The 27,006-nt window shown below is 42.4% G+C and overlaps 1 protein-coding gene across 9 annotated transcripts in view; it reads right to left on the bottom strand.

Annotated features, from left to right (window-relative positions):
• DENND1A (DENN domain containing 1A) overlaps positions 1-27,006 on the bottom strand; it is an 810,600-nt gene that overhangs the window by 416,153 nt on the left and 367,441 nt on the right. For all 9 annotated transcript variants that reach the window (XM_056541264.1, XM_056541257.1, XM_056541259.1 and 6 more), the window contains one exon: positions 9,641-9,751. In XM_056541264.1, coding sequence (XP_056397239.1) covers positions 9,641-9,751 — 111 coding nt within the window. The remainder of the gene's footprint in view (positions 1-9,640; positions 9,752-27,006) is intronic.

Raw genomic sequence — 27,006 nt, 5'->3', positions numbered from 1 at the left:
TGATGACTTGAAGGAGGAAAATGCTCTGCCACACTCTTCCTTTTATAGGTATTTACAGCTCTGCCATGTTTATGAATCACAAAGTAGGTCCCTCTCGTTAGAAATACACTCTAATAGGGTATTGGACTTGGTGGTCTCGAAAAAGGGAGTAGGCTGGAATCATCTCATGGGTGTATGGAGTACTTTTGAGCTTTCATCATGATAAATTACTCTTGACTATTCGTGGTAAATGAGAGAGGGATACAGGTGTTATGACTGATGAGGAATGGTCCACTGTATTGGCGCTTACTCCCTACCTCTCTCTGTCGGAATCTAATAGGCTGTCCCAACTTTTTCTCCTGCAGAGAGTATATACAACTCCAGAATTTTTCCATAAAATTGGGGCGAGACCTGATTCTACCTGCCCACACTGTGGTAGCTTGGAGGGACATTTATTGCATATGATCTGGGACTGCCACTCCTAGACACTTATTGGAGGGAGGTGCTCACTGTCATCTGGACGGTGTATGAGGTGACCTCAGCTCGACTCCCTAAAATACGTGTACTGAGTCTTGTCGGTTGCGGACAAGAACCGTCCCTAGTGGAGACTGGTGTATTACGCGTTCTATATCAGGCTTGAAAACTAATAGCGCAATACTTGATTAGGCCTACTTATCCAGATGTGCTGGATTTTATTGCTCAGATTACATGTGTAGTTAGATTGGAAAAGGGGATCTACATTAAATGAAAGGTGGAGCAGAGGTTGGATGGCATATGGGGTCCCTGGGTGAGGAAGTTTACTCCTTCTGAAATTGGGACATAATTGCTTGTTTCTCTGATTCTTGCATGCGTGTGGGTTGGCTCCTTGTTCAAATTATTTGTCTGGCCGGTCTGAATGTTTACTGTTTGGTTTTAGTGATAGCTGTTTGACGGTGTGGAGTCTGATGTGCCCTTCCCCTCTCATTTGTTTCCCTACTGTCTGCCCTTGGGAGGCCATGACTTACACACCACAATTCATTGCCTATCTGCTTTGCCTGATTCTTTTAAAGCCTGCTGGGTTAGGGTCAAAGGGTCAAGACAGGATGTTTGGGGGTGGTGGTTGTTAGGGTGGGGGAGGGGTGGATGGGCGGTGGGTTGTTTGTATGTTTCTGTATTTTTGTGTTTTTGCTAAAAAAAAATTCAATAAAAACTAGGGATGTCCCGATACCGATACTAGTATCAGTATTGGGGCCAATACTCGGCATTTGCATGGTATCGGGGACTCATATAATGTCCCCAATACCATGACCGATACCTGCTGCTGTGCAGCGCTGTCCCGTTCTCCCGTTCCCAATCATGGCGTCCTATGGAGGAGCATGTGACACACATGTCATTCCTCCTCCCCTGCGCCCAGCGTAACGCTACGGAGGAAACAGAGTGACGTGTATGTCACATGCTCCTCCGTAAGACGCAATGATGCGATCGGGAGAACGGGACAGCGGAATGGCAACACCGCAGGTGAGTGCTGTCTATAAAGGGGGGGAGCTGCTGTCTATAAGGGGGGCTGCTGTCTATATAAGGGGGGGGCTGCTGTCTATAAAGGGGGGGGCTGCTGTCTATAAAGGGGGGAGCTGCTGTCTATAAGGGGGGGCTTCTGTCTATGTAAGGGGGGCCTGCTGTTTATAAAGGGGGGGAGCTGCTGTCTATAAGGGGGGGCTGCTGTCTATAAGGAGGAAGGGGAAGGGCTGCTGTCTATATAGGGGAGCTGATGTCTATATGAGGGGGGCTGCTGTCTATATAAAGGGGGGCTGCTGTCTATAAAGGGGAAGGGCGGCTGTCTATATAAGGGGGGGCGGCTGTCTATATAAGGGGGGGGGGCGGCTGTCTATATAAGGGGGGGGCGGCTGTCTATATAAGGGGGGGGCTGCTGTCTATAAGGGGGGGGCTGCTGTCTATAAGGGGGGGGCTGCTGTCTATAAGGGGGGGGCTGCTGTCTATAAGGGGGGGCTGCTGTCTATAAGGGGGGGCTGCTGTCTATAAGGGGGGGGCTGCTGTCTATAAGGGGGGGGCTGCTGTCTATAAGGGGGGGGCTGCTGTCTATAAGGGGGGCTGCTGTCTATAAGGGGGGGGCTGCTGTCTATAAGGGGGGGCTGCTGTCTATAAGGGGGGGCTGCTGTCTATAAGGGGGGGCTGCTGTCTATAAAGGGGGCTGCTGTCTATAAAGGGGGCTGCTGTCTATAAAGGGGGCTGCTGTCTATAAAGGGGGCTGCTGTCTATAAAGGGGGCTGCTGTCTATATAAGGAGGGGGGCTGCTGTCTATATAAGGAGGGGGGCTGCTGTCTATATAAGGAGGGGGGCTGCTGTCTATATAAGGAGGGGGGCTGCTGTCTATATAAGGAGGGGGGCTGCTGTCTATAAGGGGGGACTGCTGACTATAAGGGGGGACTGCTGTCTATAAGGGGGGGGGCTGCTGTCTATAAGGGGGGGCTGCTGTCTATAAGGGGGGGCTGCTGTCTATAAGGGGGGGCTGCTGTCTATAAGGGGGGGGCTGCTGTCTATAAGGGGGGGGGGCTGCTGTCTATAAGGGGGGGGGGGCTGCTGTCTATAAGGGGGGGGGGGCTGCTGTCTATAAGGGGGGGGGCTGCTGTCTATAAGGGGGGGCTGCTGTCTATAAGGGGGGGCTGCTGTCTATAAGGGGGGGCTGCTGTCTATAAGGGGGGGGGCTGCTGTCTATAAGGGGGGGGCTGCTGTCTATAGGGGGGGGCTGCTGTCTATAAGGGGCTGGCCTGCTCCATACAAGGGGGGACCCTGCTCCCTGTCTACAAGGAGGGGGCCCACTGTCTACAAGGAGGGGGGTGTCTACAAGGGGGGGGGGGCTGTTGTCTACAAGAGGGGAACGGGGGGGGGGGGGGCGCTATCTACAGGGGGGACAAGAGGGGCTGCTGTCTACAAGGGGGGGCATGTCTACATGGGGGGGCTGTGGTCTACAGGGGGGCCGCTAAAAATGTCTGCAACTATCTATTCTACCTACAAGTGGATACTACCTACTATTAAAGGCAATCTTACAGCAGAGTCACCTGCACTAACTTCAATTTATAGGTAGATAGTGCAGGTGACTCTGTTTCTACTGCTGCTCACCATGTGATCATCAGCGCAATCGCTCTGGAGACATTGGTTTTGCTGCCAATGCAATTCCCTGTTCTGTCCAATGGAGAAGAGAGAAATATGTGATGATCCGTGCACAGGAAGAAGGCAGAAGACCCGTCCAGAGGACCGAACAGCTATAGGCACGCTACAGGGGAACGGCAGAAGGGGAGTTAAAGTTTATTTTCTTCTTTTTTTGAACCCCAGGCACAATGGACTGGAAATACTTTTCAGTAGACTACTCTTTCAAAAGATTTCTTATATCCACATAAAAACCATGTGGAAATGCTTTCTTGGAGGGAAAAAACAAAATAAAGATCAACAACATGGTGACCAAGGTATCGAAGGTATATAACCCTAAGCAATTTTTTTTTTACAGAAATATTGTAAGGTTGATGTAGAAAACAAGATTCAAATTTAGCTAAAGCTTAAAAGCAATGTCTTGGATGTACTGGATAGGAGCTAAATGTTAAAGTGTATTTGTTGTTTGCAAAAACTTTTTTTATATAATTTAGATAATGCCATTATATGTATGTTTGTAATATGCATTCATTAAAGGGGTACTCCGCCCCTAGGCATCTTATCCTCTATCCAAAGGATAGGGGATAAGATGTCTGATCGTGGGGGTCCTGCCCCTGGGGACCCCCGCATTCTCTGCTGCAGCACCTCAGACATTTGATGCACGGAGAAAACTTTGCTCCGTGCCGCATGACTGGCGATGCAGGGCGGAGACTTGAGACGTCACGGCCACGCCCAGCTCATGACGTCACCAGCCTCCGGCGCTGCACACAACACTCTAAATGAATGCCGGGTGCAGCAGGGAGATTGCGGGTGTCCCCAGCGGCATGACCCCCGTGTTCAGACATTTCATGTCTTGGGGCGAAGTACCCCTTTAAAAAATAGGTATATTTTTGGGTGAAAAAATAAAGTTCCTGTTGCTATTGCCTGTGTGTCTCTGTAAGGTGACCAAATAAAGGAAGTGTAGGTGGAACATGCAGGGCTCTGTGCAGACTCCTGGCTTGTCAATCTGCCTGCTGTGTGAGTCCTGCTTGTGCACCCACACTTCCTGTATTTTGTCTCTTTTTACAGAGACACACAGGTAGTCGCTGCAGGGACAAAATATAGACATTTTTGTTAACCAAACTATTAGAGATGAGCGAAGTTACAGTGATTCCATTTGTCACAAACTTCTCGGCTCGGCAGTTGCTGACTTTAGCCTGCACAAATTAGTTCAGCTTTCAGGTGCTACGGTGGGCTGGGGACTCTCTCCTAGGACTGTATCCACCTTTTCCAGCCTACCGGAGCACCTGAAAGCTTAACTCATTTATGCAGGCCAAAGTCAGCAACTGCCGAGCCGAGAAGTTCGTGACGAATCGAATCACTGTAACTTCGCTCATCTCTACAAATTATATCGAAAATATACATATAACGTTATTTTCTACATTATATAATACTTTTTTTGCTAATGACAGGTACAATTTAAACTAATGAGGGTTCAACAGGGACCCAATGATAAGGAGAATGGGAGATCTTTTTTGGCCTCAGCAATGAGGCATGACTGCAGTTAGTATGCTTAAAAGGGGTTATTCAGAATTAGAAAAACATAGCTGCTTGTCACAACACTCTTGTACTTTTTAGGATGCAACATCATACACTAACGGTGTTCCAAAATTCTGGTACAGTACAAGATATTCCCTTAGTTTAAGCCAAACAATGGTCTAAACTTGGACAGTCTACGAATGCAGCACATTTATCAAACCGTCTGATATTCTGTAATAAATGTAGCACACTGTATTTACACTGGCTGCATGGTTGTCATTAACTATAATAAACCAACCATGCAGGTTCTGAAGGAGGCCAAACCCAGCAAATATGGGATGGATTGACACATCTCTTTTCTTGCGTTGCTAATTCTTCTAGTGACTGATAGGAATCACTAAATTCCTAGCAAAAGTTTGTAAATATTTATAATGAAATAACTTCTTTAGGATACATTCACATGCTCGTAACCAGCAGTGGGGTTCCCACTGGGAACCATTCATTTCAATCTGCCACTACTGCAGACTGTTCACGGGCCCCTACAAGTGAAAGGTAGTTATGACAGTGTGAACGTACCCTATATGAAATAAGGGAGATTTCATAATTTGTTTATTATATTGCAATCGCATAACTAAATAGTAATATTTACCTCCATAATCGCAATTGCACATTTTCCCATCATGCAGCCCTAGTGATGACCTCATAATTATGATTATTATTGTAATATTTATACTTTAAAACGGATCCACGTTAATCAGCTGTTAATTTTGTCATTGCATAAGGACACCTAAACTTTTTCTCCAGCAGAATAACTACAATGAGCTACCATCACTGTGATGGGCATGTGGTACAATGTGCGGATGTTGTGCTAAGATGAAGACAGGAAAATTAAAGACCATTCTCACTGTTCTGATGAAACCAGATATGCACTGGAACAACAGCACTTTCAGACAGGTTTGTTTGATAAGATGGGAGCTTAATGCCACTTAGGTTCCATCAAGCCTCTGACAGATAAAAGATGCTGAAAACCCAAAAGTGCTATTTCCTTTAAAATGGCAGCACATCAATACCAAAAAACCCAGCCTTATTCTGTTCAAAGTTCACAGCTCTGTATTTCAAGATTCACCAGTCGATAAGATTGTGCATTTCCATCTCCGGGAGAAGAGTGATCTCTTATTCTTTGAGCTGTTAATGTGTATTGACTGGTTTTCTTTTCGGACAGTAGAATGAAGGCTGATTAACTAAAACATGTGTTTTCTGATGAGACACTAAATACACAATAAAGCTCTACAAATACAAAGCTGCTACTCTGTTAGAGGGTCACCATCTTAAAACTTCAAACTTCTTTCCAAAGTTCAATTCTATCTATCCATCCATCCATCTTCTCTTTTGCTATGTGTCCTAGAAATATATATTCGTGTAATCCCTTTTCCTCTACATCTCTATATCTATCACATGGTAGACAACCGTATCCTCATGGCAGTCAGGGTTCTCTGGTAGAATAAGGATCACTATGAGTCCTATTTTATGAGATGTAATTGTCCACTGAGGGTGAGTGTACTGAAAATATACTGTATATAAGTCACAGTAGTATAGAATACGAAACTGTGGTGTAGAGTGGAGGACCCGGCACTGCAGGACTAGGGTATGGTGCAGGAGCGCGGACTGATATCAGTGCAGGTGTGGCATAGGTGCGGACAACGGTGGTGCAGCTCAGGATAAGTAGCAAAATCCACAAAGAAGAAAGACAAAGAGAGATTGCACTCACCATTCACAGATTTATTCACTGGGGTAAAGGCATATAAGGCAGAGGCAGGGGCACAACGGAACAAGTTGTTTTGCGCTATGCGATCCGGGATCATGTGATCGGGGACCGCCCACAGGTGATGAGAACAGCGGACCAGGTAAGAGGGAAATACTTCAATATAACAGACACATATATAAAATACATAAGTGCATTAAAGAGAAGCATGCTGCCATCCAAAAAATAACGAAAAGGTAAAGAAAATATAATTACAAAAACTGAGCTAATTCGATGCGATCATTCAGTCCAAGAGGACCCATAGCATCGAGCACTATGATCCAGTATGCCTCTTTTTAACAGATAAGAATGGCGATCACTACTTCTATGAGACAATTTAACTCTTTCTAAACCAGTGAATTTCATCTCAGTCGTAATGCTATTGTGGACTTCTCTCATGTGGGCAACCAAACGGGGGGCACCTACTCCGGTACGAACAGATCGCACATGTTGGTGACCATTGGTAACCATTCTTGCGGAACATGTTCTTTTTGTTCTCACAATCTGGCTACCAATCCCTTCAAAATAGGAGGCCATTTGTTTACTGTGAGTGATCTGATTACTTGCCGCACATCCTTTGTGGTGTATGCAATTGTATGCTCTTGTGGCTTCTTTTATGTGGGCAAAACGATCCGGCCCCTCCACGTTTTATTCCGTGAACATGTGCGATCTGTTCGTACCGGAGTAGGTGCCCCCCGCTTGGTTGCCCACATGAGAGAAGTCCACAATAGCATTACGACTGAGATGAAATTCACTGGGTTAGAAATAGTTAAATTGACTCATAGAAGTAGTGATCGTCATTCTTATCTGTTAAAAAGAGAGGCATATTGGATCATAGAGCTCGATGCTACCCTTGGACTGAATGATCACATCAAATTAGCTCCGTTTTTGTAATTATATTTTCTTTACCTTTTCGTCATTTTTCGGATTGCAGCATGCTTCTCTTTAATGCACTTATGTATTTTATATATGTGTCTGTTATATTGAAGTAGTTCCCTCTTAACTGGTCCGCTGTTCTCATCACCTGTGGGCGGTCCCCGAACACATGATCCAGGATCACATCAGCAGGTGCATGACAAGCCTTTGCTGATGTCATTCAGTGACGCACTCTTAAGAAGCGCATACTAGCGCAAAACAACTTGTTCCGTTGTGCCCCTGCCTACGCCTTATATGCCTGTACCCCAGTGAATAAATCTGTGGATGGTCAGTGCAATCTCTCTTTGTCTCTCTTCTTTGTGTAGTATAGAATACGGTACTTGCATAGCAATAGTTGGTGCTACAGTAGGATCCCACTCATTCAATGAATACAGTAACAAAAACTTGGCACTGTAGTATAATGTTTATGGAGCATTACAATGCCATCCTCCAACCATGGGAGTTCATACTGAGGAATTCCAAAAGCGGCCTGCACTAGGACCACACAGATAATGCCATTCCCATAGACGGCAATGCATTCTGCCAAAAAAATTATCAAGATCTGCCACTGAAAATATGTAGTGTGCACTGTGCACTAGAATCCCATTGAGAGCAAAGTTCCAAAACAAAATTCTGCTCGGATATTCTTAGTGTGAACCTAGCCTAACAAGTTTTGACCTTCATCAGACAGTTTGATTGCCCACATTCTCCTATTCTCATACCATAGCTTTTTTTTTTTTTTTTTGCCTCTTAGCAATCTGTATCTGATTAAGGTCAATTTCACTTAAATGTTATATATGTGTAATAGAAAGATTGCAATTCAATAAATGCACCATATGCATTATATTCAAGTGCCAAGTTGTCCTTACGATTATATATATATATATATATATATATATATATATATATATATGTGTGTGTGTGTGTGTGTGTGTGTGTGTGTGTATGTGTATGTGTATCTATGTCACAGAGATAAGATCTCCCCCTTCACCAGCTATATCCACTATGAGAAGCTGCATGCAGGGTTTAACAAATGTAACTATAAAGCTAGGTTTCCACAAAGGGTCATTTTTTGAGCCAAAGTGAGAAGTGGATTCAGTAGTAACGAGAAGTGTAAGTCCTTCCTTTATATTTTCCATTCCATTTGAATCCACTTCTGGCTTTGGCTCAAAACTGCAGTTGTAGTTTTAAAAAAATCACCAGAAAACAACATGTGAGGAAACCTAGCCTAAGGGTCTCTTCCCACATCAGAATTTCTGCGTCAAATGAAAGCCCAATACACTTCTATGGGATTCCGCACACCTGTTGACACGTCAGAATTTCTGTTTGCGGAATTCCAGGAATTTCTGCTTGCAATATTCCGAAGTGTCAATAGGAGTGCAGAATTCCATAGAAGTGTATTGGGCTTTCATTTGAGGTGGAATTCTGCTGGCGGAAATTCCATCAGGTGAATAGACACTAAGGGTGGTTTCACCTAATGGTTTCCCATGGTGTTTGGCTGTTTGTTACTGAAAAAATAAAGGTTGCATTCAGATGTTACCTGGGAATTAATAGGGAAAGGTAAAACACCATTCCTGCAATGCCTTTTTGTGGAATTTTTCTTTCTTTTTTTGGAGGAGGTCAATGGCAGTTTTTCTAATAAACCAAAAAAGTAACCATGTATCATTCATTCCTTCTTACTGAAATCTGTCTACTAACCATTTGTTAAGGGTTTACATTGAAAGAAGTAAATATTATATCACAATAATATAAAACATGCATTTAAAGAGGACTTGTTGCCAACTAAAACATTGAATAGCATATGATAGCCCTGATCACACACTTTTTTTTTTTTTTTTTTTACAGTTTTACTTTTTATACTCCCACCCATTCTTGAGATATGAAGGTTCATAGTTTGGGAATCAGTCAAATGGGCGTGAACATAATTTTAAAAATGGGAGTGAATATAAGTTGATTAACGGATTATACAGTCAGGGGTGTGAATGTTGACATTGCGGGGGCATGTATGCCTAATACACCCCCCCCCCCCTGATTGTATAATCCCACCATTACGTGACAGGCACTCCCATTATTAAAATGAAGTTCCACCCATCTGACCGATACCTGAATTGTCAGACAAACCCTCATATCTCAAGAACGGAAGAACTTTTATAAAGAAATTGTAAGGTGGTGAGTGATCAGGGCAGCCTAAACTATTTAATGCTAATTCAAATAATTTTTGGGGGGTTTGGCTCTGCCCAGAATTTGCTCATTTTAGCAATGAACTGATGAACGTTCACTCACCGTGCTGAGTTTACTGCAACAAATCAGGATCCTGCGCTCATATAACATACTGGCATAGAGATGCAGCATATTATTCACATCTACGGCCACAAAATATTCAGTCAGATTTCTCTGCAAATAGAGGAAGCAGAAGAGTTTCGATTAGGCATTTATGCACACAAATGAATGTGGGTATATAATAACTGATATACAAACAATTTACATTACTTTATATTGTTCAAAACTCTTGCTGAGTCTACAAGATTACATTAAGAATTTCCGCAAAGAAAACCTCAACCTATTTACTGTATCAAGCCAAGACATGATCTTTGTTAAGAGTTTCCAGTCGTATCATGCGGCAGCTGCCTTACTTGTTGTTAAGAAGTGATTTGGCTAATAAAATACAAATAAAAGCCCCTGAAATGCATAAAAAAAAGAGATGCACATTTTTTTTTTAACCCTTGTATTTCAAGAGCCATCATTTTTTATTTTTTTTATTTGCCCAAGTATAAACATGCTTAATGAGTGCTTATTTTTTGAAGGATAAAATATGTTTTTTTAAATAACATTATTTTGGGGTTTTGATTAGCCCGTCATCATTTATTTATCTATTTTATTATATTTTTTAAGGGAGTGCAAAAGAAATTCCTCTATTAATTTATCTGTTTTTAGATTTTTGTATTTTGCATTTTTTCAAAGTTTATCATACAGTAAATTAAACATTTTTAACTATACAAATTTTTAACTATACAAAACAGCAAAGTAGATAGCGGCAAAGAAAGTCCAGCTCACCCCCGTTTGCCCACCACGTTGCGGACCAGTGCCGACCTCACCGAATACAATAGCCAGAAAGAAACAATGTCCAGTGCGGCAGCTATACTGTAGATGCGATCTTTATGGGTGACAGCAGTTCATGTGGACAGACAGTGAAGCGTTTCAATCGTCTTGACGATGTTAGTGGTGCTGATACGACTAAGCTCGCCATGACGATCAAAATGCGTCACTGTCTGTCCATGTGAATTGCTGTCACTAATAAAGATCACAACTACATTAGAGCTGCCGTGCTGGACATTGTTTCTTTCTAGAAAATATATTTATTATAATATATAGAATATATATATATATTATTTGTTTTTTTGTTTCACGAAGCAGAAGAATCTTTACAGACTTTGCTGTGTGGATCATGACAACAGTCATCTCACAGTTAACAAATAGTAAACAGATACACATGGATGTGATGTTTTGATGGTGCACACTACGCCAAGTAATATGCCCCTAACAATGTTATTGGCTGTTGCTGCTGTCCCTTTAACCATGTACTAAGCTTTTTATCTTGTCTTGTTTCCATTCTATTTCATCTTTACAAGGTACTTTATGAAATATCAGAAGTTTAGTGTAGACAAAACCATCATTCTTTTACATCAGCCGCACATTATCTAATGGGAATGTGCAGCAGACGGCTGATTGAAGCGCAGGGTCACATGATTACCACGTTACAGATGCTCATTTACTAAGCGGCTTGCGCTTTGTAATACGGCCCTTGGATTCATTGTATCCATTTCAGTGCACTGAAGACAATATATTCCCATAAGTCAACAGATGTTATTAATATACCCTAAAAAAATAAAAATTCTGGTCCTATTATAAGTGCACAGGGTAATGACATCAGTTACATGAAATCAGCTCTAACAAAACTCTTGTTAAATGGAAACGATCATATAATATAAAAAATGAACTACTTGGCAAGGGACAATCTTTTTTAATGTAAAAGATGTAAAAGGGGAAAAGTGTTTCACTTTTTGTGGGCAGCTTTAGTGCACTGAAGAGTTTACGGTATCTATTTAAAAATGGAATTTAGTAAAGTTGCAACTTGTTACTGGTGTGGATACATTTCCAATTAAGGACAAGGAATTTCTTTTAACCTGCATATTCAATGAAAAAAAGTATATATGTAATACAGTCTATTCTATAGTATAGTACAGTTGTTGCTCACAATACACATAGTACTATAGCATTTTAAAAGCTATAGACACCTTTATTCATTCTTCAAAAAACATCTCTCCATTTTCTTACTTTTGATGATACATTTTGCTCTGTTAACTGCTTTCTCTCTATACTTGTACCTAGTAAGGCCGGCGCTACCCATATGCAGAGTAGACGGCTGTCTAGAGCGCCCCCTTGATGAGGGCACCGCCTGTGGCCACAGTCTTTTTTGTAAAGTGTTAAGTACAACTACGTCAGCGATGTGCTGTGCTCCCCTATCCAGATGTGTGCTGTCAGGAGCGCAATACTGTCACATGACAATTCTTACTGTGTACGTGATGTGATAGTGCTGTGCTCCTGACAGCCGCTGCAGAAAGAGGAGTGAAGTGCAGCTGCTGACCCATATGATTATTCAGGGGTCAAGCCTTGTTGGACCGACCCTAGAATTATGCTTACCCCCTTCTTCCACCTCCTCAGCCACTACTAGATGCTGAAGAACCTTTGATGATGTCGCCATTCAGTGACCAGTAACATGTTGGGGGCGGAGCTCTGTTGTGCAGGATAGTAGAGATGGTGGTTAAAGGACCTTTGGTGATGCTGTGGAGGAGGTCAAATGTTTCCTGCAGAGTCACTGCTGTTGTGTTGCATGTGGAGAAATCTGTACCTCAGTGTCACCCCAGCAGTAAGGTAATTACATAATGAGGTGGTTTGTTACAGTGTGTCATCCCAGTAGTAAGGAGATTACATGTGGATGAGGTTAGTTACAGTGTGTCACCCGGTAGTAAGGTGATTACATGAAAAGGAGGTTTGTTATAGTGTGTCACCCCCGTAGCAAGGTGATTACAGGAGGGAAAAGTTTGTTACAGTGTGTCATCCCACTAGTAAGGAAATTACATGAAAAGGAGGTTTGTTGCAGTGTGTCACCCCAGTAGTAATGAGATTACATAAGGAGGGGGTTTGTTACAGTGTGTTATCCCAGTAGTAAGGTCATTATATGAAAAGGAGGTTTGTTACAGTGTGTCACCCCAGTAGTAAGGAGATTACATAAGGAGGGGGTTTGCTAGAGTGTTTTATCAGTGTGTGACCCCAGTAGTAAAGTAATTATATGAGGAGTAGGTTTTCTACAGTGTGTCACTCCAGTAGTAAGGTGGGGCATGTCAAAGTGTGGAGCCAAAGGGGCAGAAAACAAAGCTTTTGCCTAGGGTGGCACCAGCCCTGGTACCCAGTTTATATAATTCTCGACAGCAGATTGCCTTGTATCTGCTCTTGCATCTATTTCCAGCCTTTGTGACCTTAAGGGGAGAAACACCCCTGCTGTTTTCTCTAAGGCTATACTCCCACAGCAGAATTTCCACATGTGGAATTCCGCATCAAATTAAAGCCCAATAGACTTCAATGGGATACCACACTCCCATTCACACTTCAGAATTTCAGCAAGCCAGAAATCACTCAAATGAATAAGGATGCGGAATTGGTACGGATGTGCTGGAATTCTGCCGTGTGAATATACCCTAACACTGAAAGATCACAAAGGCCATTAGGTAAATTTATCTTGTTTTTGCCAGTGTAGAAGTTAAATGGTAGGGAATTTCTAATGTAGACTATATAAAGTTGCTTTGCATTCAGGAAACATATGAATAGGCTAAACTGATAAATCCAGCTCTGAGCTCCCATCTCGAAAGCATGCAGAAGAGAGAAGTGGTGGGGACAGGAATTAGATGAATAAGAGCTGCAACAGGACCAGCGGGGGACTGGTGATAGGTGTAGCTTTTTTTCTTAATTTCACCATAGCCCCAGAACTATATAAATTTTACCCTGCCATTCCAACACTGACCTGGTACCTACTGATCTCTCCTTCCTGGTCTCATGAGGTGTCAAAATATGTAAATGGATGGAAATCACTACCTGAGGTGGGCATGTGCAGTGTGTTAAGATAGAACCAGTAGAGATCAGTGGGTACCCAGTGAGCATTCGTACAGCAGTGGAGGAGGATCAGTGAGGTGAGTAGGACCTTTTAATCTAGTTTGACCAAGAAAAGAAAAGTGTAAAATATATCTTTAAAAACTGAACAAATCCTTTGAAAAAGTAATTTTTTTTATTTTACATAACTTATTTTTTGGGTATGTTTATAAAGAATAAAGGATGGGTTGGAACAAAATAATTTGGTCAGTATCTATCCAAAATCATGAGTGGGTCCGAAAGACAAAAAGTTGCAAAACCATTTCAATAAGTGACCTTATTTGTTTTTATCCTATACCCACTGAAGTGTTTTTTTTTACATTTGTGTTGTAACTGCTCTTTCTTGTTCCATTATGACCCAATAGGGCTTTGTTCTGACTGCTTGTTTTGGCACTGTATTGCCATGTTGTCCGGAGAGGTCAAAAGTTTAGATTGCTTCAGTCCAGAGACCCACTGCAATCAAGACTTTTAACCATGTGAAGTACACAGCACTCTGGCGCGGTCGGCCACTCAGCAATAGAGTCTATGGTGAAGGAGTCAGGTTTGAGTGGCAGCTGGGGAAAGAGATGCATGCTGGTGTGCACTTCACCTGGCTTAAACCCGCGATTACAGTGGTCTTAGGACTGAGGTCTGATGCAATCTAAACTTCTAACAAGTCTGGACATGTCAAATTTTTCCCAAATTGTCATTGACAGTCTAAGTAGACAACAAAAAAAATGTAACAACCAATACCTTAATACTAATAAAATACTGTAAACAAGGGTTAGGTAGTTCAAAGGCTAAAATAAGGCCCCCTTCTGGTGATGGTTAGTACTGCCACATTTCTTCCCACGATTCTTGATTATAAAACTTAACGCTGAACTTCAGCTTCATAGCACATAATTTGATCAAAATCTGGGACTTAAAAATAAGAACAGATAGCCTAATGCTGTCTGAAATGAATCTAGTCACAACTATGTGATATTCTGGTGAAACAAGGGTTACATTAGCCCTGAAGTCTCTGGGGAAAGGGACCCAAATACCTGCTTCTGGCAGAGCTGCGTAAAGTCTTCTATAAACACCACGTTTACTGCAGACTATAAAAGAGCAAGAGCCTGATCTTAAAGAGGTGTTTCACTTGGACGTAGAACGCAGAGCGCTTGTTCCAGATAAAGAGCAAATTCTATCCTGTCTCACTTCATAGACCTTAAAAAAACTTCCAGGTGCGATGACGTTTTATGGAAGCATAAAAGAACGTAATTGAGCTTTTTGAAACATATTTATGATTAGCGTTAAAACGCAAAAAAAAAAATGGATGTGTGTGCACAAATATGAAGCAACTATATAGAAGAAGACCACTACAATCCAGTCACTGCTTTATCCAGAGATGCAAGGATGCAGGTAGGTATTGTTAACCAGACTTTTATTTATATTATAGCATACAAGTTAGCAGGATCATGACGCGTTTTGGGGTCTGCTACCCCTTCCTCAGATGATCTCTGAGGAAGGGGTAGCAGACCCCGAAATGCATCATGATCTTGCTAACTTGTATGCTATAATATAAATAAAAGTATCTGGTTAACAATACCTACCTGCATCCTTGCATCTCTGGATAAAGCAGCGTCTGGATTCTAGTGGTCTGCTTCTATATAATTGCTTCAGTTCCTACAGGAAGATTCACGTCCTCCTGTGACCATCGACTTGGCAGCTTATCCTAACCACTTGATACCCCGGATGAGGGGTGATATGTGCATCTTCTACATTTTAAGGTGAGCGGCCATCTTAACTAAAGCCCTGGGTGTACTTACCCAGTAAGTTTAGTGGATTCCTCATCAACAAAGGGTAATACACGAGGCGCTGCCTCCCGGTTGTGTTTTTTTTGCCTCTACTTATGTGCACAAATATGTCTGGATATACAAGCCTTTATTGGTACATAGAAGTAATGTAACTTAGTGTAACTTAACCATGCTAATACATACCACATCTACTGTGAATATTGTGGTGCAACGTAAAGGTATAGGGATGACCCTTAGCGCTCATACTGAAGATCAGAGGAAGCGCTCTCTATTTTCTGAGCGCCCGCTGATATTCTGTTCAGCAACCATTCATTACCATTCTTGTGTCAGAAACAGAATAAAATCATTTAAATTTCAATAACATACATTATGTACAGTAGGTAATACATAGAACATCACCATAAGAGCAAGAAAAATAAGGAAGTAACTGCTAGCTATTCATTAAAAAACCATAACATAGTCAGTAGTGTTATTGCTGCAGGTAGCTTTACCCTTTTTTTTTTTTTACTCAATTTCCTCTTTGTGGTCATCCAAGCCCACTTTTTTCTTAAGACGTTTAGACGTTTGCCGAGGAGGAAACCAGTGAGCACTGAGCATAGAACATTCAAAGCCTTGTAACCTTGGGATATACTTTTTTTTTTTTTATTTTATTTTTTTTTTAAGTCAGCCTGTCCTTACTTTCATGCTGCCTAAACCACAAGTCATTGAGACAGTCCTCGTGGCTTCTTCCAGCTCCAATACCCTTGACTGATAGATCTTTACCTATACTCAAATAAGGAGAGATCTCAGAAACCTCCAGGGACCGCCTATATTATTTATGGTTCCTGCAGCATGAAAGTGTTCAGTGTTGCAAAACCACAACTCCCAGCAGCCAAATTGTGTTGTAATAACTTGTGTTCCATTGCGCAGGAGGGACAAATGTATAAATGTACAACTAAGAAGGCATGGGATATTACGTTGGGGCATCAATGGTCTTTCAGAGAGGAAAACCAAAGCTAGATGTGGCATTTAAAGTGGTTCTCCTACCATCTGAATTGATAATTATTGCTTGCATAGGCCGAATATTTTTAGGATAGGCCATAATCTCATTTAGCACGAGGGGTCACATAGCCAAAACCCCACCACTCCTTCAATGTCATGATCTCATCCACTCGCTATGGAGAACTAAAACACAGCTCTGTTTAACTAAATAAAGTTATGTGCAAAGTCCCTTCCAAATGGGTAGACGGGAGGATTGTTGTACAGAGACATTGCTCGGGTGATCAGCTGGGGTCCCAGAGATCAGATCTCCATTAATCATAAAGTAATGGCACTTTATGATCAATGATACCTCATAAACACCTAAAACCAAACATCACTACAGAGACATGAATAAAAAACAAAAAACATTTTATATATATATATATATATATATATATATATATATATTATATACATACACACACACACACACACATTTTTTATTTTCTAATGTATTAAATCATTTGACAATAGCTTGTGAAAGCCAGATCCTTGACCATTCAGGGTTAAGTCTAGGGTGTTTCATGTCATCATAAGAAACAGGCCTTTGTATTTGGAATTATACAATATTATTGCATATTTGTACTAGTAAACGTTTCCATTTTCCATCAATAAAAGTAATAACCCAACAGTTCTCCTTGTAAAAGCCGGGCTGGAAAAAACAGACACAATAGGACTTCTACGATCATTTATTCATGGCTATGCAATTCAGTACAACATTACAGTTTATATGGTGTGTGGACTTGGCTGTTTATATTGCCTGGAGACCACTGTATTCTCTTTATCTGACAGTCTCTGCACTAGTTTGGCACAGCCTTACGTGGGATGTATACTAGGCTTGTTTAAGGGTGAATCCCGCACTTACATATACTGTAGCTTTTCACTTAATGCAACATCTCTGCAAATCCAGATCCTAAAGCCAGCCAATCAACACACATGCGGTTATATAACAGGGGATTTACAGATAATATTTACGGATTAGTCAGCTTTATGACTGCATAAAAATGCAGATCCATTTTCACCTCTTATTGCCTTAACACTTCATCTTAAAGGGCAATTATACCACTAAGAATTCAATCCTATAAAGTTCTTCATACAATACGGCAGAGGGACATCAATAACTTATCAGTAGTGTTGTGATCCAAAACGCTTCCTGCTGTTTCCTAGTCTACAGTACATCAGCTCTATGAATGACACACAAATGAAATCCCTGAAATTGTATTAAAGTAAAGTCTACAGCTGTAGATCGACAATCCAGAATAAGTATGATGAGGGTAATCGGCTGCCATGCTCCCCCTCTAACCAGGTGCAACATTGCACACGATCCTATGCCAGCTCCGATCCCAGCTGCACAAAAAAATACAATCAGAGGGTCTTAGAATAGTCTAACTAGTCTGGAGAGCAACAGGGTCCGGATGTGGCATCCATTAGAGAATATTTACAGGTAAAGCTCATTTTACACTGCTTCTGTATACTTTTTTTTTTTTTTTTTTTTTACATGATCTAGCAAAATGTAATAGTGCAAAGTACACGTTATTCCATCCAGCAAACCCTGGCGAATACATCTCAAGCAATGACACACTTTTGGCCTCAATTGGGTATATGGGGGGTCTTTGGATCTATATAATGCATGTACAAGGACCTATCCCAAAAGTTATATTAAATGGATTTGGCTGTACATTTCTTTATGCATGGTGAAAACAACGTAACTCTAAGTACATTACATACAGATATTGGTCAATATTCTTCCTTTCCTATTGAAGTTTAAAAGGTTTCTCAATTCCCTAATCCACTTGCCCTGTGTTATATTCCACTTTAGATTTTTCAATGTCCTTAAAACACCGAATTCTGATGAAATTCAAAGCCCCACTGAGTTTAATGGACTGGAATTCTGCAAAATTTAAAGGGGTACTCCACTGGCCAGCGTTTGGAACTAAATGTTCGGAACACTGTTTTCGCACTGCGGGGTCGGCCACGTCCCCTCGTGACCTCATGGCCATGCCCCCTCAATGCATGTCTATGGGAGGGGGCGTGACACCCCCTCACAAAGACTTGCATTGAGGGGGCATGGCCATGACAACACAAGGGGACGTAGCCAACCCCCACAGCGCGAAAACAGCATTCTGAACATTTAGTTCTGAACGCTGGCCAGTGGAGTACCCCTTTAAAGACAGGTCTGCCAAGTGAATAGGAAAGCATAATCCCCACTGAACATAACGTGCTTTAAATTTTGCAGAATTATTGAGCAAAAGTTTTCTGCAAAAGCTGCACCGTGTGAACATAAGTGAATTCAAATAGAGAAAACAGACATGGTCGCACATCCACAACATGCACAATGATCTAATGCTTCTTAGCAACATTTATTAAACTAACAAGTCGTTAGTGTACTTTATGATCATGAAGTACAAGCCCACCTGTAAGTAGTGGGTCCCTAACGTCCCTAGCATAAAATGGCGTAGCATTAGGCAGTGACCACCACCGCCACAACACCAGTGCCCACAGGGGGAATGACCCACTGGCAGAGCAACCCCAATGCCAGTAAAACCAGTCCCAGGGCCGTGCCTCCCCATAGACACAGTGCCACGTCAGCAATGGATGCCGCACAGCAACACACCAGTGTGAACAAGGTGTTAAAGCTCACTTACCATGTGTTCCCAGTCAAACTGGGAGGCTGCAAGAAAGGAAGGGGCCCTGTGCAGCTTCCTGCTAATTTATATAGGGCTTGGCTGAGGGGGAGAGGCAGAGTGCATACTAAGTAAAATCAACAACAACAAAAAAAGAGAGGGGAATATAAAACAAAATGTGAATTCAAATAGAGAAAAAATACATGGTCGCACATCCACAACATGCACAATGATCTAATGCTTCTCAGCAACATTAATTAAATGTTCACACTGGTGTGGTTCCCAGTGTTGGCCATTGTTTCTGTGATGTTTTGTGGGGTGGTGCTGCCCAAAGCCAGGGGCTTGGTCAGGCAGCAGTGGGGCTTCCTAGGCCCTGGGTCGTTCCCCCTGTGGGCATGGTGTCTCGGAGGCAGTGGTTGCCACCCGGCGCTACGCCAGTGTTAGGTTAGGGACCCACTAGGGGGGCCTTGATGTGGCGAGTGGGCTTGTACTTTCTGATCAAAATGTATACTAACAACCTGTTAGTTTTTGAAATTATGCTGAGAAGCAAGATCATCAACATACAAATGGTGGATGTGCAGCTATGTTTCTCTATTTTTGTTGTACATTTGTAGTCTCTCCCTTCTTCCATGGCCAGAACTTTACTCCAGCCATTCGTCCCAGGCGTTTTTAATAAGCAGAAGACTGCATAAGGGTGCGTTCACACTGCGGAATCTCCGCTCGCTGAATTCCGTGAGCGGAGATTCCGTCTGGTGGCCACCGCCGAAGGTACTTTGGTGCTAGGGCCGCGAGGCACTGAGCCGTCACAATTGACGGCTATGCAGTGCTCGCAGAATCCGCGCAAAGAATGAACATGTTCTTTCTTTCCGCAGTGTGAACTGGTCTCACGAAGACCCATTCACACTAATGTTAAGTTCACACTGCAGAATTCCGCTCGCGGAGCTCCGCTCATGGAACTCAGTAGCGTGAACGTACCCTAAGGGTTTCCTTCTTACATTCTCCCAGCCCTCTGGTAGGGAGCACATGGTAAGTGTTCACACTGGTGTGGTTCTCTGTGGCAGCCATTGTTTCTGTGATGCTTTGTCTGTGGGGTGGTGCGGCCCAAAGCCGGGGGCTTGGTCGGGCAGCAGTGGGGCTTCCTGGACACTGGGTTGTTCCCCCTGTGGGCATGATGTCTTGGAGGCAGTGGTTGCTGCCTGCCGCTACGCCACTGTTAGGTTAAGGACCCACTCTGACTAGGTGGCCTTGACGTGGCGAATGGGCTTGTACATTTTGATCAAAATGTATACTAGCAACCTGTTAGTTTTTAAATTATGCTGTGAAACAATTAGATCAAGATACAAATGGTGGATGTGCGGCTGTGTTTCTGTATTTGTGTTGTACATTTAAGGCCTCATAAGTGCTTGTGTTTCCTTCCATAACAACTTATGACAATTCAGGGCAATTCTAAGTGTATTGTTCCCCTGCAAACTACTGACAACTTTGGTAGCAAAATGCTTAGGAAATATTGCTCTCACCTGGGCAAGCTGGGCTCTAAAGGGAATGTATCATCTAGAATGTTTTAAAGCAGATACTGAAACATGTTCTTTTTTCCTAATATGTTTCTATTTTAGGATTATATATCTTTATTTCATTTTTTGCACACTATTTTGGAGGTAGTCATCTTGCCTGAGCTGTTTAAAGATATGCTTTACAGCAGGACCCATGGACATAGGCAACAACTATAGGCAGGACCTGTCCATTTACATGAATTGGAAATATTACTGGACATTCTCTGTGAGCATTTTAGAGAGAAGGGGGGCTGATTTGTAAGCAACAGCTATCATGTGTTTCACTTATCACCTTTCACTGCACTCCTGTCTGTGATAATAAGGAGAATGCTGCTGGGAAACTATCTGTACAGAACAGGAAGCTTAGTTTTAAGCTTATTGGTCAGAATGGAAAATGCAAGATTTCAGGATTATTTAAAATATAGATAGTAAAATGGAAAATTTGAAAAAATTAATAAATACACCAAAAATTCTTAAATAATTCATATCAAATATGTTTAAGATCTTAGGGTTAAAAAATGTTTATGTGAACAATAGGTAATTGTTTGATGAAACATTACCTTTAATGCAGTGTATATGGCTCTGTTTACACTGCTGTCATTACTCCGTAATAAGCCAAGTGCCAGCAAACAGAGCAAGAACTTGTAAGCCAGATGCCACTAAGAATGATGTTTAGGAGCAATATTTATCTAAAAACTGGAAGAATCTGATATTAATGGGGTTCTGCCACATAAATCCTTCCTCAGGATAGAGGCTAACTGATGGAAGGGGGGGGGGGGGAGGAGGGGGCCAATGCGAGGTGCCAGCAAACAGAACAAGGACCAGAGTCTCCTGTCAGAATGGAATGGCAAAACCCTCATGTGCATTGCTGCTCCATTCATTCTCTATGGAAGCTCTTTCGCTATTCCCGGCAGCTCACATAGAAAAGGAATGGAGCGACAACCTGCATGCGCTTCCCACCACTCAAGTCTGAGGGGTGATTCAGGTCTCGGTTCTAAAGATCACAGTGGGTGTCAGAGTGATTGGACCTCCTGCGATCAGATATCTAACCCAGTGTTTCCCAATAGGTAATGTTTTCAGGATTTCCTTAGTTTTTCACAGGTAATATAATTGTGCTTATGCCAGATACACTGATTATTATTACATAACCTGTGAGACTGAGGAGTAGACTTCTGCTGGCAGGCTGTGGTAGCACAAGAAGAAGAAAAAATTCCCACGGAAACTCGTTGGGAAGTGTGCTGTTTGAGTCTATGCCTTGCTATGTTTTTATGCAACATGTGAAAAAAATAATAATAATAATTTTGCTTCAGACAAAGCTGGATTCTCTTCTTCATTTCAAGGTGGTCTAAAATAGATTAGATTTAGACATCTCGACCATGATTTAGCACTTAATTTGTTTCAAACCATGTAGATGAAGCATGTCAAACTCAAAGGCTATAAAAAAAGTTTATAAAGTTTATAAAAAAAAAATATATATATATCTTACATTTTCATAGAACAACATTGTTGTTTCATGACTGGTGACCCCCAACATCCTGTTGCCCAATAACACAAGTGAGAATTAGGTTTGTTGGGTAAGGGCTACGGCCACAGCTTTATTTATTTTAAACATAAAATGCCAGCAAACATATAACCCTGTCAGCTACACAAGACCCCATGCCCCTCTGCACAACACCCCATGACCCCCTTCCCACATGACCCCATGACCCTCAGTTCCCCCACATTAGGTGTGCAGTACAGTTCCCCAACATTAGGTGTGCAGTACAGTTCACGCACATTAGGTGTGCAGTACAGTTTCCCCACATTAGGTGCAGTACAGTTCCCCCACATTAGGTGCAGTATAGCTCCCCCACATTAGGTGTAGTACAGTTCCATCACATTAGGTGCAGTACAGTTCCCCCACATTAGGTGCAGTATAGTTCCCCCACATTATGTGCAATATAGTTCCCCACATTAGGTGCAGTACAGTTCCTCACAGACATACAGCCTTCAGCCATTTACAGTGTATGGCTGGAGGCTGTATGTCTGTTTACTGCCCCACTTCAGGGTTACGACCACCACTCCGGGACCAGAGGAGGGGTGGTCAGAACATAGAAGATGACGTGCTGGTGAGTGGTGACTTACCATACCCGCGCATCCCCCTCACTGCTCCGCTCTTCTCCTATGGGTACACACACGGGACATCAGTGACGTCCCTGCATGTGCTACCTCCCGGTGGCCCCTGCGTTTTTAAAGTTAATGCGGGGCCGCAGAGAGGTAACCGGGGCATCCTTGTGTCCTGAAAAGATTTTTCGGGACACAGGATGCCCCAAATGTGACGGGGGCCCCCTGCAGGCACGGGGCCCAGAGCAGGCGCTCCAGGAGCGCCAATTATGATCCGGCCCTGACCAGAGCAATGAATATCTTTGCCGGGCCGCAAAGATTTTCATTGTGGGCCGCATGTTTGACATCCATAATATAGATTGTCCAACATTTATCTGATCCACTTAACAATATTTCTTGTAATTTTCCATAGTGACTTGATACTGAATCAATAATTAATTGTTCATCAGGTTTGGGGGTAGACCCAGGGATCCGAATTATTCTTTTAATGATGGTTTACCAAAGGCAAAGGCACATTTTGATATAGGTCCTTTAATCTTTTCTCATATTTTAGCCATGTAATCGATAACCTCAACCATTTGTGTTACATATCTGATATCAAAGAACATGGCAGAGTCATATATTTTCCTATGCTGTTCTAATGTATCCATGGAAAAGACATTTGCTGAGATAGATAGATATATATATATATATATATATATTTTTTTTTTTATTATTATTTATTTATTATTCTAAATCCCTTTTTCAGGCCTGGAGTTAGACAATACATTGGAAAACAGCCATGCCATTGGATTGTTTTGGAATGATCACGGCAAACAAAACTCTGACACAAAGCATCATAATTACAATGTTAGTACATCTTGTAGCAGCTTGATTCTTACATGGAGAAGCATTACTCGTGAGAAATAACACACACTTACAACACTGCTGAAAACACTTAAACCTCCTTAAAATGTAGTAATTATTTAAACGCTTTGATTCTACGCTGCACACCGCAGGTCAACTGCTGCAAACCTATTAATATTTATGACAGGGTATCGCCTGTATTTATCTACATTAAGACGCCTACATGAATGCTAATGTGTATGTGAGAAGGACAAAAACAAATTGAAACTCCTCTACGTTCTTATGTATACAGATAGATATGGGAACAATATATTTAACTGTATTTGGTAAAATTACTTGGTTAGAAATGGAGGGGGTAACACTCTACGGGGGATTTTGCTTGTGCGAAGTTAAGAAAGAATGGTGGTAAAAACGTGCCTGTACTGTACACATAATGCATTACCATAAATTACACAATCTATGCATTATCTAGAATTATACAAACACATTAAGACTTTCTAAATAACAGAGAGCAAAGAGCAACAAAGGAAAGAGACCTGTGCAAAAATAAAGTGTGCCTTCTGTATGTCAATTGCCCCTCGTACATTTTAGAGGAGGGAAAACTCTCCATAAATTGTGCTACAGTCCATATCTAAAAATATAGTCCAAAATTACTTGGTCAACTGTAAAAGCTATGCTTACATCTTGCATTCTCCATCAATTATGGAGCATATTAAGCTAGCCATATACATAAGATTAATGTTGGGGAAATCTGCAAGTTTCAATCGGACCAGTTGGCCAACTGAGGTGTACTGCATGCAGATCTCCCAACCCTCCCACTGGAGCCAGTTATCAGGTGACAGAAGGATCAGTCAGGCACATCGTAATCCACCTTTTCAGAAGAGAAATAAGCTGCCACCAGAGGTGTCTGACAGTGGCTTACTTCTCTCCCCACAACTTTGGAAGTATGCTTAGAAGGCATATTTTGTCATTTTGAAACAAGCAAAACAAAAGTACATACATATTCCAGGTAGCCACAGTAACAAGACCCAGACAGGGAATATATATCACAGTGCAAGGAAGGGAGTCCGTCAGAAATAACAGAATAGATAAAACAGCACATAGGAATGCCTCGTATTTATATCTTTCCGGGTCATAGTAAGAGGCACACACCCCGTAACCCCCGGAGCAAAACAGGCCTGCCAATGATAAACAAACAACAACATGCATACACCATTCAAACCCCAATGCTCCCCCACCTCCACCACCATTACGGAAGAACACACACAGGGGGAGATTTATCAAAACCTGTCCAGAGGAAAAGCTGCTGAGTTGCCAATAGCAACCAATCAGATTGCTTCTTTCATTTTTCAGTGGCCTTGTTAAAAGTGAAAGAAGCAATCTGATTGGTTGCTATGGGCAACTCAGCAACTTTTCTTCTGAACAGGTTTTGATAAATCTCCCCCATAGTCCATGCTAGACAGACTGGAACGACAGCCCAGGGAAATCCGTCCAGGCATCAAGGACCAGCCAAGACATCCACACTTTCTCAAATACAGGGCTCTAAGGTACAGGGCCTGATATAACAGAACATACTTGTTGACCAAGCTAATCCACCGAGAAAGAGGCAAGGGGAGGTGTCTTTCAACGTCATTACAACCACATTATGTGCAAAAATTAGGAGAAAGTGGATCAGATGATGTCAATGAGGACCCGATTGTACGTCATTAACCAGTCCCAGAAGACAAACATCAGGGGTAAGGAGAAATGGGAAATTAATTGTCTGCCATGAACTGCATCACCTCCCTCCAGAATGGGGCAACACAACAATGGGACAACTCCACACTGCGTGGTGAAATGTACCCACCTCCACTGTACACCGGAAACAGACATCAGAGGGAGAAACAACAATACACTTCAACATCTCGAGTCGTAAGATGAAAAGAGATTTGATCAACATGTCCCTAGCACTGACTACAGTAGGGTTATATGACTGTTCCACTGCTCGCTAGACAGGGATATCCTTCACCCATTTCCCAAAGGCCATCTCAAATAGGCTGGGTCCTAAAGTATGAAGAAGGGTATAAGCCTGGGTAAGGGGCTTAGAAAGGTCGATAGAGCCCAGGAGGAGCTTCACTTCAGAAAAAGCAGGGGTAACTTTGCTCTGGCTGAGTCTCACTGAAGCTTTGGTTTGTATTCTAAAGTGTTGTATTTTTAAGTGTTAACATCTGAGAAGTTTTATACGCAGAAGTTTAAAAAGCAGGAATTGTAAGCAGGATCCATTGTAACTGTAAGTATTACACACCCTTGATAAAAGTAGTTTTTCTTAATAGTTAATAACAGCTGTTTGTCACCAAGGATATGGACAGCAGGATTGGAGGTTTTCTTCAGTGCACATTGTGCCACATGTATACATCTCTGGAGCAGCAGCTTCAGGGTGAATACCGCTGTGACAAATGTGAGCATGTTGCCCACCTGGAAGCTCGTATTAGAGATCTAGAGGAGCAAAATGCAACATTGAGGGCGATTGACAATCTTACAGAGCAAGCAGTTAGTGGCGTAGAAATGGAGGTTGGAAAAACTAGCCAGGACGCCCAAGAAGGGAGCTGGGTTAATTTAGTTAGAGGGACTGGAAAGGGGGCAAGGAAAAGGAAGGTCACTTCTGCTTCTGATCTCCCAAGTAAAATTGCCAAGTTGGGCGATGATGCGAGTGCCTCAGTATCAGAGATGGCAACCCTAGTGGATACTGGTCTCCCTAACAGCCGGGGGAACAGCTGAACTAGTAGTGTGGGGGATGGTGACGCAGGTAGGCCAAGACAGTTAGTTGTGGTAGGGGATTCTATAATCAGGAAGACGGATAGAATAATTTGCCGCCAAGACCATCTCAACCGAATGGTTTGCTGTCTCCCTGGTGCCAGGGTTCGGCATGTGGTGGAAAGGGTGGACAAATTACCAGGGGGGGGGGCTGGGGATGACCCAGCTGTCGTGGTCCATGTGGGAACCAACGACAGAATACATGGTAGGTGGAGGTCCTTGAAGAATAATTACAAGGAACTAGGTGCCAAGCTGAAGGGAAGGACCTCTAAGGTTGTGTTCTCTGGAATACTTCCTGTGCCATGTGCATTGCAGGAAAGACAGCGGGAGCTTAGGGAGTTAAATGCATGGCTTAAGTCGTGGTGTAAGGCAGAAGGGTTTGGGTTTTTAGAGCACTGGGCTGACTTTTCATTGGGGTACAAACTCTATTCTACGGATAATTTGCACCTGAATGGAAGGGGGTCCGCTGTGCTGGGGGAGAAAATCAGAGTATTTAAACTAGGTGAGTGGGGGGGAGGATAATAAAGCAAAGAAAGCAGACAGTGGGATGGATAGGTTAGAGGGGGGTCAGGACATAATAGTGGGTGGAGAGGAGTCCTGTGGGGGGAGGTTAAGAGCAGTGGATAAGGAGATCCATGGGTTACAAACCAGCCGTAAAAATAAATGTAGCCCGAAAAATTGTAATCCCAATAATTCAAAAAATTCCATTAGACCCAATAACTCAATAACTACAA

The sequence above is a fragment of the Hyla sarda genome, chromosome 9 (genome assembly GCF_029499605.1).
Source record: "Hyla sarda isolate aHylSar1 chromosome 9, aHylSar1.hap1, whole genome shotgun sequence".
Taxonomy (NCBI): Eukaryota; Metazoa; Chordata; class Amphibia; order Anura; family Hylidae; genus Hyla; species Hyla sarda.
Note: the sequence above shows the minus strand (reverse complement) of the source record. Positions and strands in the feature narration are given on the sequence as shown.